Raw genomic sequence first — 15660 nt, 5'->3', positions numbered from 1 at the left:
AAAATGGAAGGTAAAAATACTCTGACTACGTCTGTGGCCACCACACAGCTACCTCATACATCAAGCAAGAAGAGGCTTTCATGTCCCAACATTAGGCCTAGGAAGAGGCGCCGACAAAACCCCAAGGTCTGTGTGTGTGCCTGTGGTCGGCATGGCGGTGGGGCCATCCACTCTGCTTCGGACGCCAGGCATGCCAGAGGTTGGAACCTGGCCCTCTGACTGTCTCCTCAGAGAGAAGCCTCTAGGAGATCACAGCCTGCCTCCCAGGATGAGGGTGCCCTAAGGAGCAGGGTGAGCGAGGCCCCTGGGGATGGCTGTTGGGCTGGGGAGGGTACCACTGCACCCACCCCCGGCCTGACACGACCCATAGGCCCTGGTGAAAGGGACCCTTCTCTACCAAGTTCCCTTGGTGCACAGGCCCCTCAAAGTTGGAGACTCTTTCCAGCCGCACTTTCTCTCCACAGCACCCCCCCCCACTTCCACCAAACCCCTCCCCCAGGAAGATGCTGGTAGAAAATACTGCAGCGGCGCAGAAGCGGGGGTGAGCCAGAGAGGCCAACCCAACTTTGTAGAGTGTGTGGCCCCCCTCCTGACCCCTCGATGGCCGTCTGGGGGGACAGGCCTGTGTGATGGAGACCTCTTGAGGATGTCGAGGTGCCGGGGGGACATGGTCAAGGACGGGGTTGAAGAAAGAGGATGAAGAGGAAGGTGCCTTATCCCTCCTCTACTTACCAGGAGAGCTTGAATCCTTTCATTAGTACAGGCACGATAATCCACTGACCGTGTCCTTAGCATCCCCGTGACAGCTCCGGAGGTCCCAGGACATATTTGAAAAGATGACGAAGTCCCCAAAGAACAGAATCCCATGTAATGTGACTTGAACACAGAGAGAGAAAGAAGACAGAGAAAGCGAGAGAGAGCAAGCGCCAGCCAGAAGGACCCCTGCGCGCTGGGCTCGGAGGCCAAGGGCAGCTTCTGATGGGGACGGGCAATGCTGCCCAGGCTGCAAAACAAGCCCGGAGTGGCTGTCAACAGGCAGGCTGGCCGGCCACCCACCCACCCTCACCTCCCGCCGGCTCAGAGCAGCCTCGGGGAAAGGACCCAAGGAGAGCCCGGCAGGAGAGCGAGAAGCGAGCAGAACCTGCACCTCTCTTCCCCCAGGCGGCGGCTCCCGCAGCTCCATATAATCTCCTCATCAATGCAGTACCCAAGCAAAGCACTGCCAGCCACTTCCGCCCATTTAAAGACACAGCACATGTTTTGTCCCGGGATGGGACAGAAAGTCAGGGAGAGGGTGGGTGAGTGGGTGAGCAACGTGATGCCCGGGCAAGGAAGAGGAGAGGGACAGGAATAGCGGGAGGACAGGCACTTCCCTAACATCCAGCCAAGGGTTAAAATGCCACACCCCGGGGGGCGGCCCCCCCGCTGACCCCAGGTAACGTCAGGAATCCAAAGCCCAGCAGACCTGAAAGGCTGGGGGGTTTAGTGCCTAGGTGTCCAAAGGCGAGCTGCTCAAGGCCACCTTAAGTAGAATTCTCTCACCCTTTCCCCAGCAAGGCGGGGCGAGCTCGGCGGTGAGATCCCAAGCCGTTCACAGCACGCAGAACACACAGTTCTCTTCCCCTGCTGGGGAAAGTGCTTTGCCACCACTTCTGGGGCGTGTGGTGAGGCAGCAACTTATGGTGGCCCAGCAGCGCCCCCCGTCACCTGGTGCCGAGGATCCTTTTAAGGTGGCTGCAAGGGCCCGGTGCTGAACCAAAACAATGTTTTATCAGGGCTACAGGGCTCTAAGGAGACTCAGACCTGGCAGAGCATCAAAGGGAGGAGGCACTGAGATTTTCAACTTCAACCAGAACATACAATTCGCTCTTAAAATCCTCCAAGCTGGGCCCACTGTGTTCCATCCCCAACAACGTCCCTGGTTGTCTGTCTGATTCTTTTTTTTTTTTTTTTTTTTTTTTTTTGTCCTCCCCTAGATTATGGACTATCTGGGTCAGTAATGTGGATGGGTGAGAACAAACAAAGAGGAGATTAATTATGAAATAGCAACCTTCAACTGAACCATATTAAGCCTTTACCCTGACACTTGCCTCAAAGCAATCATCTATAGACATCCGTACGTGTTATATGCACATCGTCTATACCTGACCCTCCAAGGTGATACTCTTAAGAAAAACTGCAGTGCAAGATCCCCACTGGTAATACTCACTGTACTTGCAATTACTTGTTTATTACCCGCCTTCCTCTTTTTAGATGGTAAACTCCATGAAGGCAGGCACCCTGTATCATGTTCAGCTCCATCCCCACCCCTGCCACTGACTTAGGAGGGCTTACATACAGTACATACTATTCGCAAGTGGTTAACTGAAGTGGCCTTATTTGAACCTAACTAGAACACTGCAGTCTCCCTCCAGTGTCCAGATGGCCCAGCAGAAACACTCTTTGAGGGATCCAGAGCTTTAAGAGAGGTCCTCCCAAAGCAGCCTGGGGCTGTGGACTTTCCCTCCATCCACAGTCCCCAGGCTAGACAACACTGAAATGCTTTCGAGACTCCTGAACACATCTTTAGTTATGAACCTGCAGCAGAGATACTGTAGGGATGCACAAGTTCTCCTTTACAACCTAGGTGATTCATTCAAAGGGCCTCCTGGGACCTGTGATCCCAGCCCCGAGACAAACGGCACTTAGAGTACTCTAGGCAGATGATCCTCTCATCCTGCCCCACCACCTGCTCTGATCACAGGTAACACATAAAACCTGCATCAAAGTTTTCCAATATTTCATCAGGATGCACATTACGATAATGTTAAAATTCTTTAACTTTTACTCTTTACCTGTTTTTTTTTTTAATTTATTTAAACTCCCTTGCAACTATCCATAAGAATGTATTGGGAGCATATTATGTCAGGCGCCATGCTAAGCATTTTACTTGCACTGTCTCATTTAACTCTCACATCCATATTATGAAGCAATGACTATCGTTATTTTTCAGGTGGTGCTGTTGAAAACTCACAAGTGTAGCATCTAGATTTGCCTAATGCTAAAGAGCCAACGAGCTGCAAGCTTGAAACTTGAACTCAAGCATGTTCAACCCCAAAACCCAGTCTCTTAATCAGGATGTATGCTTATTAAAAAAAAAAAAAAAGTCTATCAGACAAGCTGACTGATAAGGGCTCACATGCTCCCAAGGCAAAAAGAATCCAGGTAACAGGCCAAAAAAAAAAAAAAAGGTGCTATATCAAGTGAGCTGCTTCTTTCTACTATGCTGATGAGTTAGCTTGCTTAGGTATCAGTGTATGGATGTGATGCAAAGAACATGAAAAGGAGAGCCTAGTGGGTTGAGAGGCAATCATCTGCCTCAAATTCCCCTTGGCTCTTTCGTGTTTCTTAAACCAGAGCTTTTCACAGAGCTCTGGAACCTGGCTCATTTTCATGGTTCATAAGAAAATCTTAAAACATGATCGAAATATGGCTTTAAAGAGCCATGGGATTGCTATCTTTCCTTGAAATAAATTAAAGAATAAGACCAAGCAAGATGAAGAGACATTCATCATTCAGTGTATTTCCCTCCTTGATCTTCTCACAGAGGGCAGACTGTTTTGTATGGTTTGGAACGTCTCCTGACCGGTAAACTGTCAGCACTGACATAATTCTAGATTACTCTGGGGGTGAATGCAAGGATTAAGGGTCAGGCAGGTGCTTCCGATTCTCCTGCTTCTGCCTGACTCTGCAATCTGGCTGCTCCTTGAGGTCTGTATCTCAGGACGGGCAAGAATTTATTTTTAAGATTTTATTTATTCATTTATTTGACAAAGAGAGAGACAGAGAGAGCACACGGGAGGAGGAGTAGAGGGAGAGGGACAAGCAGACTCTGCACTGAGCTCAGAGCCTGACGCAGGGCTCGATCTCATGACCCTGAGATCATGACCTGAGCTGAGACCAAAAGGCAGATGCTCAACCAGCTGAGCCACCCAGGCGCCCCATGGAAGGGCAAGAATTTTTAAGAAAAAAATGAAAGTCCAACAACTTCTATTTCTGGCAATATGGCAGACTAGATATGCTGATGGAACCTTCCTGCTAAAAACAACTAAAAATGCTGGATAAAATAAAACATTTAGAAAGGAGAAAAAAAAGAGGAAATTCTTTTAAAATGCTTGATGAGCTATCAAAACAGTAAGACATACTTAGAGGCCACAAATTTAGTGAGGGCAGAAACCCAGAAAATTAAAGAAAGCCTTATGGATATGGTTTCTAGAGAAGGCCCTTGTAGAACCTTTGAAACAGGGCCTTGGTTTTCTGGACCTCACAGAACACGGTAGACAGAGACAACGCCACAGGCCCACCAACGTGAGAAGGGAAAGGAGATCACCTCATAGAGGAGGCCCTGCTGGCTTACCCTTACCCTAAGAATGAGCCTAAAAGAAACTCCCACATGCATGCCCGTCTTCAACCTTGGCAGAGAACAACCATCTCCCCTGATAAATCATAATTACCAACTGATCCTCACACAGACGGCTGCCTGGGGAGTTCCTCAACAATTCACACACACACACACACACACACACACACACACACACACACACACAATGTCCAGAAAGGAGAAGGCTGAGGAAAGTCAACCACAGTAAACCTGTGAACATGTGATCATCAAAGCTGATCATAAAGGGGGAGAAAAGACAAGGTTTTTCTGGGAGAAAGCTTTTCGCAGCACATGGAACCAAAAAAGGAAGTGTTCACAGAATTTATATTAAAAAAAATTCTACAAATCAATAGAAAAAGAAAAACAATTAGAAAAATAGACAAGGGATTTGAATAAGCACTTTCAGGAGAGGAAGTGATCAATAAATATATAAAAAGGTGCTCAACCTCATTAGCACTCCGGAAAATGCAAGTCTAAAATGCCAATGAGATGTCATTTCATACCCATCTGATTGGTAAAAGTTAAAAAGTCTAATAATAAAAAGGTTGGAAAGGAGCTTGTAGACATGTATCGTGGTTCAACTATCTAAGCAAACCATCTGGTAGTACGTGGTAAAGTTGAAGAAATGCAGCCCCTAACAACTAATGGCTCTATTCCAGCAACTGAAGAAGCTCACATTAAGAGCTGTGCAGGAGAGGGGCGCCTGGGTAGCACAGCGGTTAAGCGTCTGCCTTCGGCTCAGGGCGTGATCCTGGCGTTCTGGGATCAAGCCCCACATCAGGCTCCTCCGCTATGAGCCTGCTTAAAAAAAAAAAAAAAAAAGAGATGTGCAGGAGAACCATCAGACAGCACCCTGTGTAATAACACGGTCTGCGGGAACAAACGCCAAGACCTGGAAACAAATGACTACCAACAGCAGAAAGGATAAATAACTGGGATTTTCTTAAAGTGCGAATAGCATATAACATTCAGAAAATTTATCAATTACTGTCATGTGCAACCAAGTGGATGAATCTCGGAAACGATGCTGAACAGAGAAAGCAAATCAGTGAAGAATGCAGGTATGATTCCATGCATGCGCAGCTAGAAAACAAACACGTAACATGATAGTTCGTATTCATATATTCAAGAGGTGCTCAACCTCATCTGTACTCAGACTATCCACATATTCTGTATAGTAGACAGCCTGTATCCATAAGATGAACAATCAAGCAAATGACCACCTCAGCGTTCAGAACGGTGGTCACCTCTAAAGACTGGGGAAGACAGAATCAGCAGGACAGGTAAGAATACCATGCTTATTGTTTCTTCTTTTTGTATGCTTTATACATAATGCTTTTTTTTTTTTTTTAAGATTTTGTTTATTTTCTTGAGAGAGAGAGAGAGAGAGAAAGCAAGCGAAAGAGAAAGAGAGAGAACTCGAGCGGGGAGGTGGGGCAGAGGGAGAAGGAGAAGCAGACTCCCTGCTGTGCGGGGAGCCCGATGTGGGGCTTGATCCCAGGACCCCAGGACCATGACCTGAGCCAAAGGCAGATGCTTAACAGACTGAGCCACCCAGGCGCCCCCATACTTAATGTTTCATAAATAATCTTTATAGCTATTCAATATTTAGCAAAAACAATTTAAAAATAAAGTAACTAGAAAACGCCTGACACCAATCTTCTCCTTTGGATCTTTGTGAGCAGAATGGACGAGACAGCAGGATGGTGGTGGGGAGGAGCTGACGGTGACAATTTGTGTTATCTGCATTTTCAAAAGCCTAAGTTCAAAAAATTGGCCTTCCCAGCCTCATGGATAATCTCAAGTGTGTTGTGTTTATAGATCTGATTAACGTAAGGTTTGAGTTGTATCACTCCAAACCTCTCGCTACAATACAATGGTTTCTTCCAAACTTTCCTGGGTTTGGAATGCAGGTTAGAAAAAGTACCTTTTTGATTTTAGCTGCTTTGACTTTCTCTTGGCCTCCTATGAGCCTGAAGGTCTCACCACCCTGGTACTGTTCCTTTCTCAAGCCAACAAAATCAGGATTGGTGCTTTTTGCCTCATCCGTAAGTAGGGACTCGTGGGAGGTCTTTGAACCAGAGCATACCACTAGGCAGATAGCTATGGCCTCGGCCAAGGGAAACCTGGCAGCTGTGAGCCCACGAACTCACCGGAGAGTTCAGCCCCCTGCCTCCCACCCATCAGAGGCTCTTTCCACCACCAGAAGCTCACGCCTCCTCGTGACCTTGGGAAGTCACAGGGAGCCTATGTGGAGCAGAAAATAGACAGTGGACATGATCCCTGAGGCTCCCCTTCTATCTCGAGTTTCTGGATTCTGCGCGTGCCTCCCAAGGAGAGGCGAGCCGCAGGACCGGGGCAGAGCTGCGTGCCTCCAGGAGCTGGCGAAACTGGGGCAGAGCAGTGCTGCAGTCACACGTTGGGGAATCAAAGCTCCAAGCTCAGGCAGGGGAGTCGTCAGGCGCTGAGAGTGTTATATTTAAGGAGCGTTTTGGAGGTCAGGAAGCCAGTGAGAAGAGCAGCGGGGGAGCAGCAGCCTCGGAAACACTCCATTTCAACAAGCCTCCTGGTCCTCCAGCCAGAACCCTCTTCCAAATCCCAAACTGCAGTCAATAGAGCCTGTGTGAGGGGACGGCAGATGGCCAGAGCAGCACCCGATCAGGTGCTCCCCACTTCCCTGTCCCCTCCCCCCCCTCGGCACTCTCCTTTCCCCACCCTCTGCCACTATTAGTCACTGGCTCTGGGGTGACAGTGTGGGCTGCAGGCATTGGCCTTGCCTTCTGGTCTGTTCATCTGTGTCAGGTCCCAGCTGGGAGCCTCCCCAGCCCGCCCCTCCCCTACTGTGGTGGGACCCATGTGCACACCCCTGCCCTCCAGCCCCACCAGTCCACTGTCAGGAGGACACGGGCGGGGAGGGGATGGGTGGCACGGGTCACAGAGCAGCAGAGGTCCAGAGGTTTGTGTGGAAAGCAAGCAGGGCTCTGTTCATTTTGGGTAGGTTTCCTTCCACCTCTATGACCCCAGGGATTCACTTAGGGTGTTAGAGTTAAACAAAAAATAAAAATAAAAAATGGACAGACTTACCCCCCCCAATCCTTCTCAGTCTGCTAATCCAGAATGTTCCTTCAGGCCACCAACAGGATGGGCAAGGGCAAAGCACAGCTCTAACCGCCTTCATCCCACCCCCAGCTGCTTCACCAGCCCAGCTGACTGGAGAGGGAGGAAGATAGGATGGAGGCAGCAGGTCCACTCTAGAGCGTAAGGTAGTCTCCCCTCCATTATGTCCTCTGATTCTCACAACGCCCTGGGCGAGGTATCATTAAGCCACATTTCACAGAGGAAAAGACTGAGGCTCAGGGAGGTCTGGTTCTCTTCCTACTGCTGGTGGCTGCCCCTAGCTACAAGATAAGGAGGTGCTGTGGTTGGTGAAAAGAGGAAAAGCAAAAAGGTGAAGCCCAGTGCTGGGTTCCACAAACTCCCTCACCTCACGCTAGCCTCAGAACCTCTCCTCAGCCAGGCCAGGACGAAACCACCTCTCTTGCTCACCTCAGTGGTGGAGCCCAGCTAACCTATGTCTCTCCCTGTCAAGGCAGCAGCTCTAGACATCCCTTCTCCATGGAAACTTCCCGGCTTCCTCGGCTCTCCTCTGTTTGGCAGCAGAAATCCCAAAGAGGAACCCCTCTCTCTAGCTTCCATCTCTCTCCCCTTCATCTCCCCAAATCTCTCCCCCGCTGCCTGAACACCTGCCCGGCAGCCTCAGTGCTGGCTTATTTGTACAGCTCCTTCCTTAGTGTGTTCCGGATCACAGCTCTTTCTGCTGCTAGACAGAAGGGTGGCCCCCAGGTGGTACAGGCCTCCTGTCAGGAAGGAGATACACACCTTAGAGAAACCCCACCAATCAGGAGAGAGGCCCTCACCTGATTTCACTCATTCTAATTACATGCATAACAAAAGAAAACATCTCTCCTGCCAGAAGAAACAAGGCAGATTTCTAACTACCCACCCTGATCCTTCCGGTTTATGCTCTGGAGAAAGTCAGGGTGACTGATGGTATCAGGGACCCAGAAGGGAGCTTATAAACTCAGGTTCTCTCAGGGGAGGGAGCACCCGTCCACCCACGGCCAGCTGCTCCTGCTCTCCTCCCACCAAATGGAAACTTCTCCCTTCTCATCTAAGTCACACATGAGGAGGACCTGTTAACAAACCAATGAACTGAGCGTTCACTCATCTTAACAGTGAAGGACTCCTGGCCAAGGACACAAGAATCTACTGTTGGCGAGAGACGGCTGGGTGATAGGACAAGCCTAGAACAATCACATTCGTAAAGGACTCGGGCCTGACACCAGCCCCGGAGATGTGAGTGCTGTGGTTTTTGCACAGGGATTCTGGAATTAGACGTGAGTTCAAATCCATGCTTAACAGCTGTGTGACCCTGAGCAAGTCAACTTCATTTCTCTACGCCTCAGCTCCATCTACACAAAGGTGATGACAACAAGCCATATGGTGGCTACGTTGTCAGTGACCTAAGCCGTGACATACTATCAAGTGCCCAGTACATTTTAACCACGATTAGGATGATTCCCCAACCGGTGTCCACAGACTACCATTACCCACTGCAAGAACCAGACTCCCATCTCTATGCCTGATCTATTTTCTCTCTTCTTTACCTACACGAAAGTTTCTGATTTTTCCCTATTCTGTGGGGGAGGCTTTCATATTTTTATTTTGTGGTATTTCTGCAACATCTGTCAGCCATTTATTTATTTTAAAGATTTTATTTATTTACTTGACAGAGAGAGGCAGCGAGAGAGGGAACACAAGCAGGGGGAGTGGGAGAGGAAGAAGCAGGCTTCCTACCGAGCAGGGAGCCCAACGTGGGGCTCGATCCCAGAACGCCGGGATCAATGACCTGAGCTGAAGGCAGACACTTAACGACTGAGCCACCCAGGTGCCCCTGTCAGCCATTTATTTACTCAACAATTACTGTACTTATTACTGACTGCCTACTATGTTCAGGACTCAGGCAAATCGGGATGATATTTCAACAATAAATCCAAGATCCTCCTTGATCTCCAGAAGCTTATCATCTAATAAGGAAGATAAGACATGGGCATTAAGTAGTTACATTAAGTAATTTTAACATAAAGTTTAAAGTAATAAGTCATGTAAGAGAAGCAGAGATAATCAGGATGCAGCCCTTCTGTTTACCAAAATGAACATAGGTTTGTCATCATTATGCCAATTTTTCAATCAACTAACAAGTCATGGTGAATATTCTCAACTAGCCTATGCAGAGTCTGTCTGGGACAATTATTTCCTGATTACTCTGGTCTTAACACAAAAAGAGTAGGCCAGAAAAAGGATCCAACATTTGTCACCATCCTTTATGGAAACAAGAACTTCCTATCTGCATGACAGGTGTCCAGAAATAATGCCTTCGGAACATACTGCTATTCTGACTGCCAACAAACACAGGTTTATTTGGACAGAGCAGACTGCGTCTAATGGGCTGGAATTTGAAGTTTCATTTCCTACCATTAGGACATTTTCTCATCAGAGCCTTAAGGCTGGGGAAAAAAATGTTCAAAGATATTTCAGGCCCCCATACCTACTATTTTCTCTAAACATCACAACCGATGTGAGAATGGCATCATCATGAGCTCATGTTCCATGCGCCTTATGACCAGAGCCACCCAGTAAGTGCACCTGTGTCCTCCATAAATATATTGAGCGTTTAGTTTCTGATAAGATGTCCCTTTAAATTTGTGTTAAGATGTTCTTTAAATGTAATCAGTGGTGGTGGGCATTTTATACGGTAGTTTTGTTCTCTTCTTTAAGTAAAACAACCATGTGGCAATTCTGTGTCAGTCCACCAGCTTCTTTCAAGTTCTCTACCACATCCCAGAATCTGACTCCCCCATGAGGAAGGGCTTCTGGCTTCTACGAGTTCACAGTCCGCTGTAAGGAACTACATTCTGCTGCCTCTGGACTGATGGGAAGGGGTATCTGAAAACCTCCCCCAGTCAACTCCCTTGTCTTTAGGCGGTCATCTGGGTCACAGAGGTTCCTAATCTAGGGGTTTTTATTGACATATAATTGTCATATAACATTATATTAGTTTCAGGTGTAGAACATAATGATGTGTTATTTGTATCCGTTGAGAGATTGCAAAAGGCCAAGTTAACATCTATCCCCACACATAGTTACATATCTTTTTTTCTCCTGATGACCAAATCTCTTGAATGCTTGGACAATGCCTTGGAGATACGGCTGAGCTCCCAAATCTACATGGACAGCTACTGCTACTCCCCTAACCTCAGACACAAATTCCCAATTGTTCCCGAACACCTTTGCCTGGATGTCCCACGGGCACCTCAAAGCCAGCCTGAATAAATGAAGCTTCTCACTGCCCCTCTGCACCTCCTTCTGATGCTGACCTCCTGGCGCCTTCTTCAATAAAGGGCACCACCATCTACCAGGTCACCTGGTCAGACACCCGGCATTCACCCCATGCTCCTCTCCACCTCCCACTGAACCAGGTACAAAGGCATGTCAATTCTAGCTCCCCAAGTGACTCGAGTTTGTGTCTCGCTTTCACTTTTATACCTGCTTTTCAATTCTCATTGTTTGGTTTGCAGGGGTACCTACCCTCCTCTCCAATTTGTGTGTTCACTCACCAAATATTTATTGAGCATCTATTATATACCAAGTAATATACTAGATGTTGGGGGATGGGGGTGGTTGTGGCTTAAAAAGCAGAAACACACTAGCACCCTACCCTTAAAAAGCTTATAGTCTAGTTGGGGAAGACAGATATATGTTAAAAAAAAACAAAACAAAAAACAAAACCCAAAAAGCAACAACAACAACAAACAACAAAGTCTCAGAGATGGCACCAAGTAAGGAACCAATCAATTATCTGTCTACCTCGTAGCCAAAAGAGTACGTTTTCAAAAGCAAATCTAATGATATCCTAAAATCTTTCCATTGTTCCCAATATTGACATAATCTCAGAAGTGTGTAAGGCTGTCATGGGACGTCAATTCCTGTGTCTAGTTTTATCATCTGCTCCTAAGGCCTGATCATGCCCAAGGGCTTGCAGTGACCTGGGCTTTGCCATGTTCATGCTGTCTCCTTCCTTGCCCCGCTACTGTTCAGGGAACAGCCATGGTGTGCCAGGCATGATCTCATTTAATCCTCACTACAATCCTGCAGGGTCTACGCCACCGCCCTCATTTACAAACACTGACACAGAGATGAGAGGCCAAGAGAATCTGCTCGAGTTCACAGAGGCAGAAGGTGGCGGTGCCAGCATTGGAACGCACATCTGTCCGACTCCGGTTCATAACATCACCCCTCTTCTCCTGCCCACTTGAGAACCTCCCACTGAAGCCTCGGGTCTCAGATCAAATGTGGCTTCCTTTAGAAAGCCCTCCTGCCTGCCCAGGCAACATCAAAGAGTTCTTCTGAGCTTCCCTGCTGACTCGAACTTCTGTTACAACCCCGATTACCTTGTACCATCATAATTTGTTTACTCATCTGTCTCCCCCAACAACCGTGAACAACTGCTCACAGTGATCGAGTGCACCATCCAACTAAAACCTCCCCACTGAACCTTCTGCCAGCATATAACTGGCATTTCATAAACATTCGTCGAGCGCCTGGATAGACACATGCCCACCACCTCTTTTCCCAAGGTTGAAACAAACTCACAGGGCACAATTTACCATCCGCATATCTTAACCCCGTCGTGTCAGGACACCAGACGGCCCCACTCTGAAACGGCAACCTTAAAAGGGGGGGGGGAGGTACTACCGTGGCAATGCAGTAACAGAGCCTCAAAATCCAGACTCCAGGAGATGAAGTCGTGCCCCCAACAGCCCTCCTCCAGGAGCCGAACACGGTCTAAATGGGTCGTGTTGTCATCAAGAGTGACCACACTTCCAAACCGAAAGCTATTTCATTCTGGGGTAACTGAACGCAACATATGTGGGGCTAAGGGAAAGCCTGGGAATAGTACCTCAGAACTAAAAGGGGAAAGGATAAAGTAAGAGGAATACATTTACATGTATTTAGAAATATATCCACGTAAAATGCTGTATTAAAGAAATGGCATCCAAGCTCTATGTAAATGACGCATGAATGGGTCACAGCATGAATTTTTAGTCAACAGTTCCACTGCATTGATACATTATTGGAGATTCGGTACCTCAGCCATAGTATGTAAGTTCTCTTTGTACCTGGCCTGCAAAAAGCAAACAGGTTCTTTATGGGAGTATCTTGATCAAGTCAAGTCTCTTAAACATTTCTGAGTTATAAACCTTCTAGAGATCTGATGAAAGCCATGGGTACTCTTCCCAGAAAAATGCAGAGAGATTGAAAATTCCACCTATAAATGATAGAGTCTTACAGACCCTCTCCTAAGGACCTTAATAATGGTTCATGGGCCCAGACTGAAGGCACCTAAACTCAACTCCCTCCGAAGGGTTTGGGGTAGAGAAGGTTAAAGAAAAAGAATCACTCTTCTGGGGTTAAATGGTATCTGTGTCCAATGACCGATCAGATTCACTCTTCAAGGTCCTGAAAGCAAGCTAGCCTCAGGAATGGTCCAGCTCCAAGGCCGGCTTGTCCACCTGAGTAAATAATCTGCAATCAGGACTAGCGGATGGTAAGGGCCTAAGCGAATGGAGCTGTCTCTGTTTCTACCGCTGTACACAGATGCAAACATAAACACACACCTCCTAACTAACTGTAGAGTACCTCCCCCGTCCCTCCAAACCACACCGTTCCCACAGCACTCACCACCACCAACCCTTGGGAGCCAACTGGTTGATACCAAACCACTCACAAGTTCAAGAGCCAGTTGACTAGCAGGTTCGTAAGAAGGAAGCCTGGTGAGAGACGACACTGGACATCACAGACAAGTAGTGCTACTCTGCACAGCAAACTGCTTGGAGCAAACTGTGTTGGGTCCAAACACAGTTGCGGGTGCCTGCTCCCATGGCTTGCCGCTGCACACCACCTAGGGGGTACAGCATGTTGCAGCATCCATGCTCAAAGTGGGTTCTCGAATGTTTGTTCAAGGAGGGAAGAGGAAGGGGAAGGGGGGCAGAGGAGGGAGGGAGTCTGGGGAGGCCTGTTAGCTAGTTGTGCTCTCCCTAGCTCCTTTCTTCAAAGAAAACAAAGCATTTGATGAATCTAAGCTGGTTAAAACAACAGCTGTGCATAATTTTCACCTCTGTGCAGACTAGAAGACGTAACCCAGAGAGGCTAAGTAACTTGGGTCACATCACACCGCATGTGGGAGTTAGGAGAAAGGGGCTGGGACCCCAGATCGGCAATTCGCAGAGACATGTCTTAACCACTAGAACATATTACTGCCCACAGCACCCTTGCTGCCTGGGCCTCCAACCTCATCCTCTCTTCCATATACGCATGGGGTACCCAAGCTGCTCCAGAAGTCTGAGCCTTGTCCAGTCTTGCGTCTCTGAGACAAAGGAGACCCTGCCATCTGACCAAAAAGGAAAGCCCCTCAAACGAAGGGCTGAGAAATTCTAGGACTATAGGTCTCTCCCTGCACACAGGGGCTGGGGTTGGGGCTAGGACCCCTCCTTGGATTCCCCCATCCACTGCCAAGGGCTCAAGTTCCTTGTTGGGGAAAACGCACAGAAAAACAAATTCCAAATCGCAAGCAGAATTCGGGAGGGATTAGAAACCTATCTCAGGAACGCCCTCTAGTGAGCCAGCAGGGTCCTGGCCACGAAGCACCGGGCACCATTCCCTAGAGGGGCCCAGACCCACACTTCCACTGGGGCATCAGATGAGTGGTGGGAGGGGACAGCAGCAGCATCTGCCACTCAGAAACCAACTCCTCGCCAATCCCAAGGCCACCGCCTGCTGCAGGATGAAAAGCAGTCTCTGCTCTCAAGACCGTCCAGCCCACACCGACCCCACCCATTCCTTATACAACAAGCAGACAGGAGAGAGAAGCAATAGAAGGTGGGAAGGAAGGATAGGGATGGCACTAACGGGTGAAGAGAGACAGGATACGGATAAACGAGAAACGAGGCGGAGCTAACAAGACAGACACAGAAGTCAGCCCAGACAGAGCTAGAGACCGCCCCCCACCCACCCACTCAGACTCCAGGGCACGTGAAGGTGAGGAGGACCCAGCCCTTCCTCCCCTCTCCTGAGGTCCTCATGCTCAGGTCGGTTCCCTCCACTCTGACACAGCCCCTGGACGCTCAGGAGTGGTGGGCCGAGGGACAGGAGGGGAGAGAAAAGTGAACCAAAGGCAGAACTTGCCAAGCGAAGCCACTTACGCACAGTGCGGCCGGCAGCATTTCCATCCTACCTTTGCTGTCGCCATATCAGCCGGCTCCATGATCTCTGCTTGGCCTAAGGAGCAGCGGCACCATCCAGAAAGAAAAGGCAGAGTCACAAATGTCCACCCAGAGAGAACAAACCACCCCTCTGGAAGGTCAGGGAAAATAAGACACCGATTTCTATTCCCTGGCCCCTTAGGATGTCCTCTACTAGGGGAGCGGGCGGGACAGGAAAGAGGCTTGGGGTCCCCAGCAAGTCAAGGGGCTGCCTGGGTTCCCACAGATGCTCACATCAGGCTGAGTCAGGGGGCGTCTCCCCCTTGCCTAGTACTTCTTCCCAGGAGGCAAGGGTGGGTCTCCCAGGGCTCCCCCTGCTGGGGGAGAGCGCACAGAGATGGAGGCCCTGCCCTCCCATCACCCCGCCAACTGGTACCCACAGGTCAGGAAGAGGGGAGCATGTGGGCAGAGTCCAGCTGGCGGGTGCTGAGCAAGTGCTGGGGGTAGCAGGTAGGGAGGAGGCTGGGGGCCGGTGCGGGCGGGTGTGAGAACCTCAAGAAGGGGGCGCAGGCCCTCAGATGGAAGCAGGAGGTGCTGTGCAAGGAGGCGCCGGAGCCATGGAGCCAGAGCTCTGCACAGCGAGGTCAAGAATGCAGAGGGAGAGGAATTTGCCGGGTGAAGCCACTCACCTTGCAATAACATTCAGACTGACTGAGGCCTACACAGGAGCCAGGAGCGGGCGGTTCACACCCCCCCACTCCACTCCCAGAGACTCACAGCCTCTGTCTAAAGGTACATGAGAGCAGCCGGCAGCCCGGCTGGATCTGCAGAGGCCCCTGGCTCTCTCGGAGCAGCCTGATTGGAGGAGCAGGATGACTTCATCCGGCCCCATTCATCACTGTAGGTTTCCTGCCCAGC

General features: G+C 49.2%; 1 protein-coding gene across 3 annotated transcripts in view; it reads right to left on the bottom strand.

Annotated features, from left to right (window-relative positions):
- GRAMD1B (GRAM domain containing 1B) overlaps window positions 1–15660 on the bottom strand; it is a 165142-nt gene that overhangs the window by 91020 nt on the left and 58462 nt on the right. The window contains exon 1 of one of the 3 annotated variants that reach the window (XM_057316750.1): window positions 733–1018. The exons of the other annotated variants lie outside the window; for them this stretch is intronic. Coding sequence (XP_057172733.1) covers window positions 733–755 — 23 coding nt within the window. The 5' untranslated portion in view covers window positions 756–1018. Of the gene's footprint in view, window positions 1–732; window positions 1019–15660 lie in introns of those variants that run through there. 3 annotated transcript variants of the gene reach the window in all.

This window comes from Ursus arctos, unplaced genomic scaffold (genome assembly GCF_023065955.2).
Source record: "Ursus arctos isolate Adak ecotype North America unplaced genomic scaffold, UrsArc2.0 scaffold_22, whole genome shotgun sequence".
Taxonomy (NCBI): Eukaryota; Metazoa; Chordata; class Mammalia; order Carnivora; family Ursidae; genus Ursus; species Ursus arctos.
Note: the sequence above shows the minus strand (reverse complement) of the source record. Positions and strands in the feature narration are given on the sequence as shown.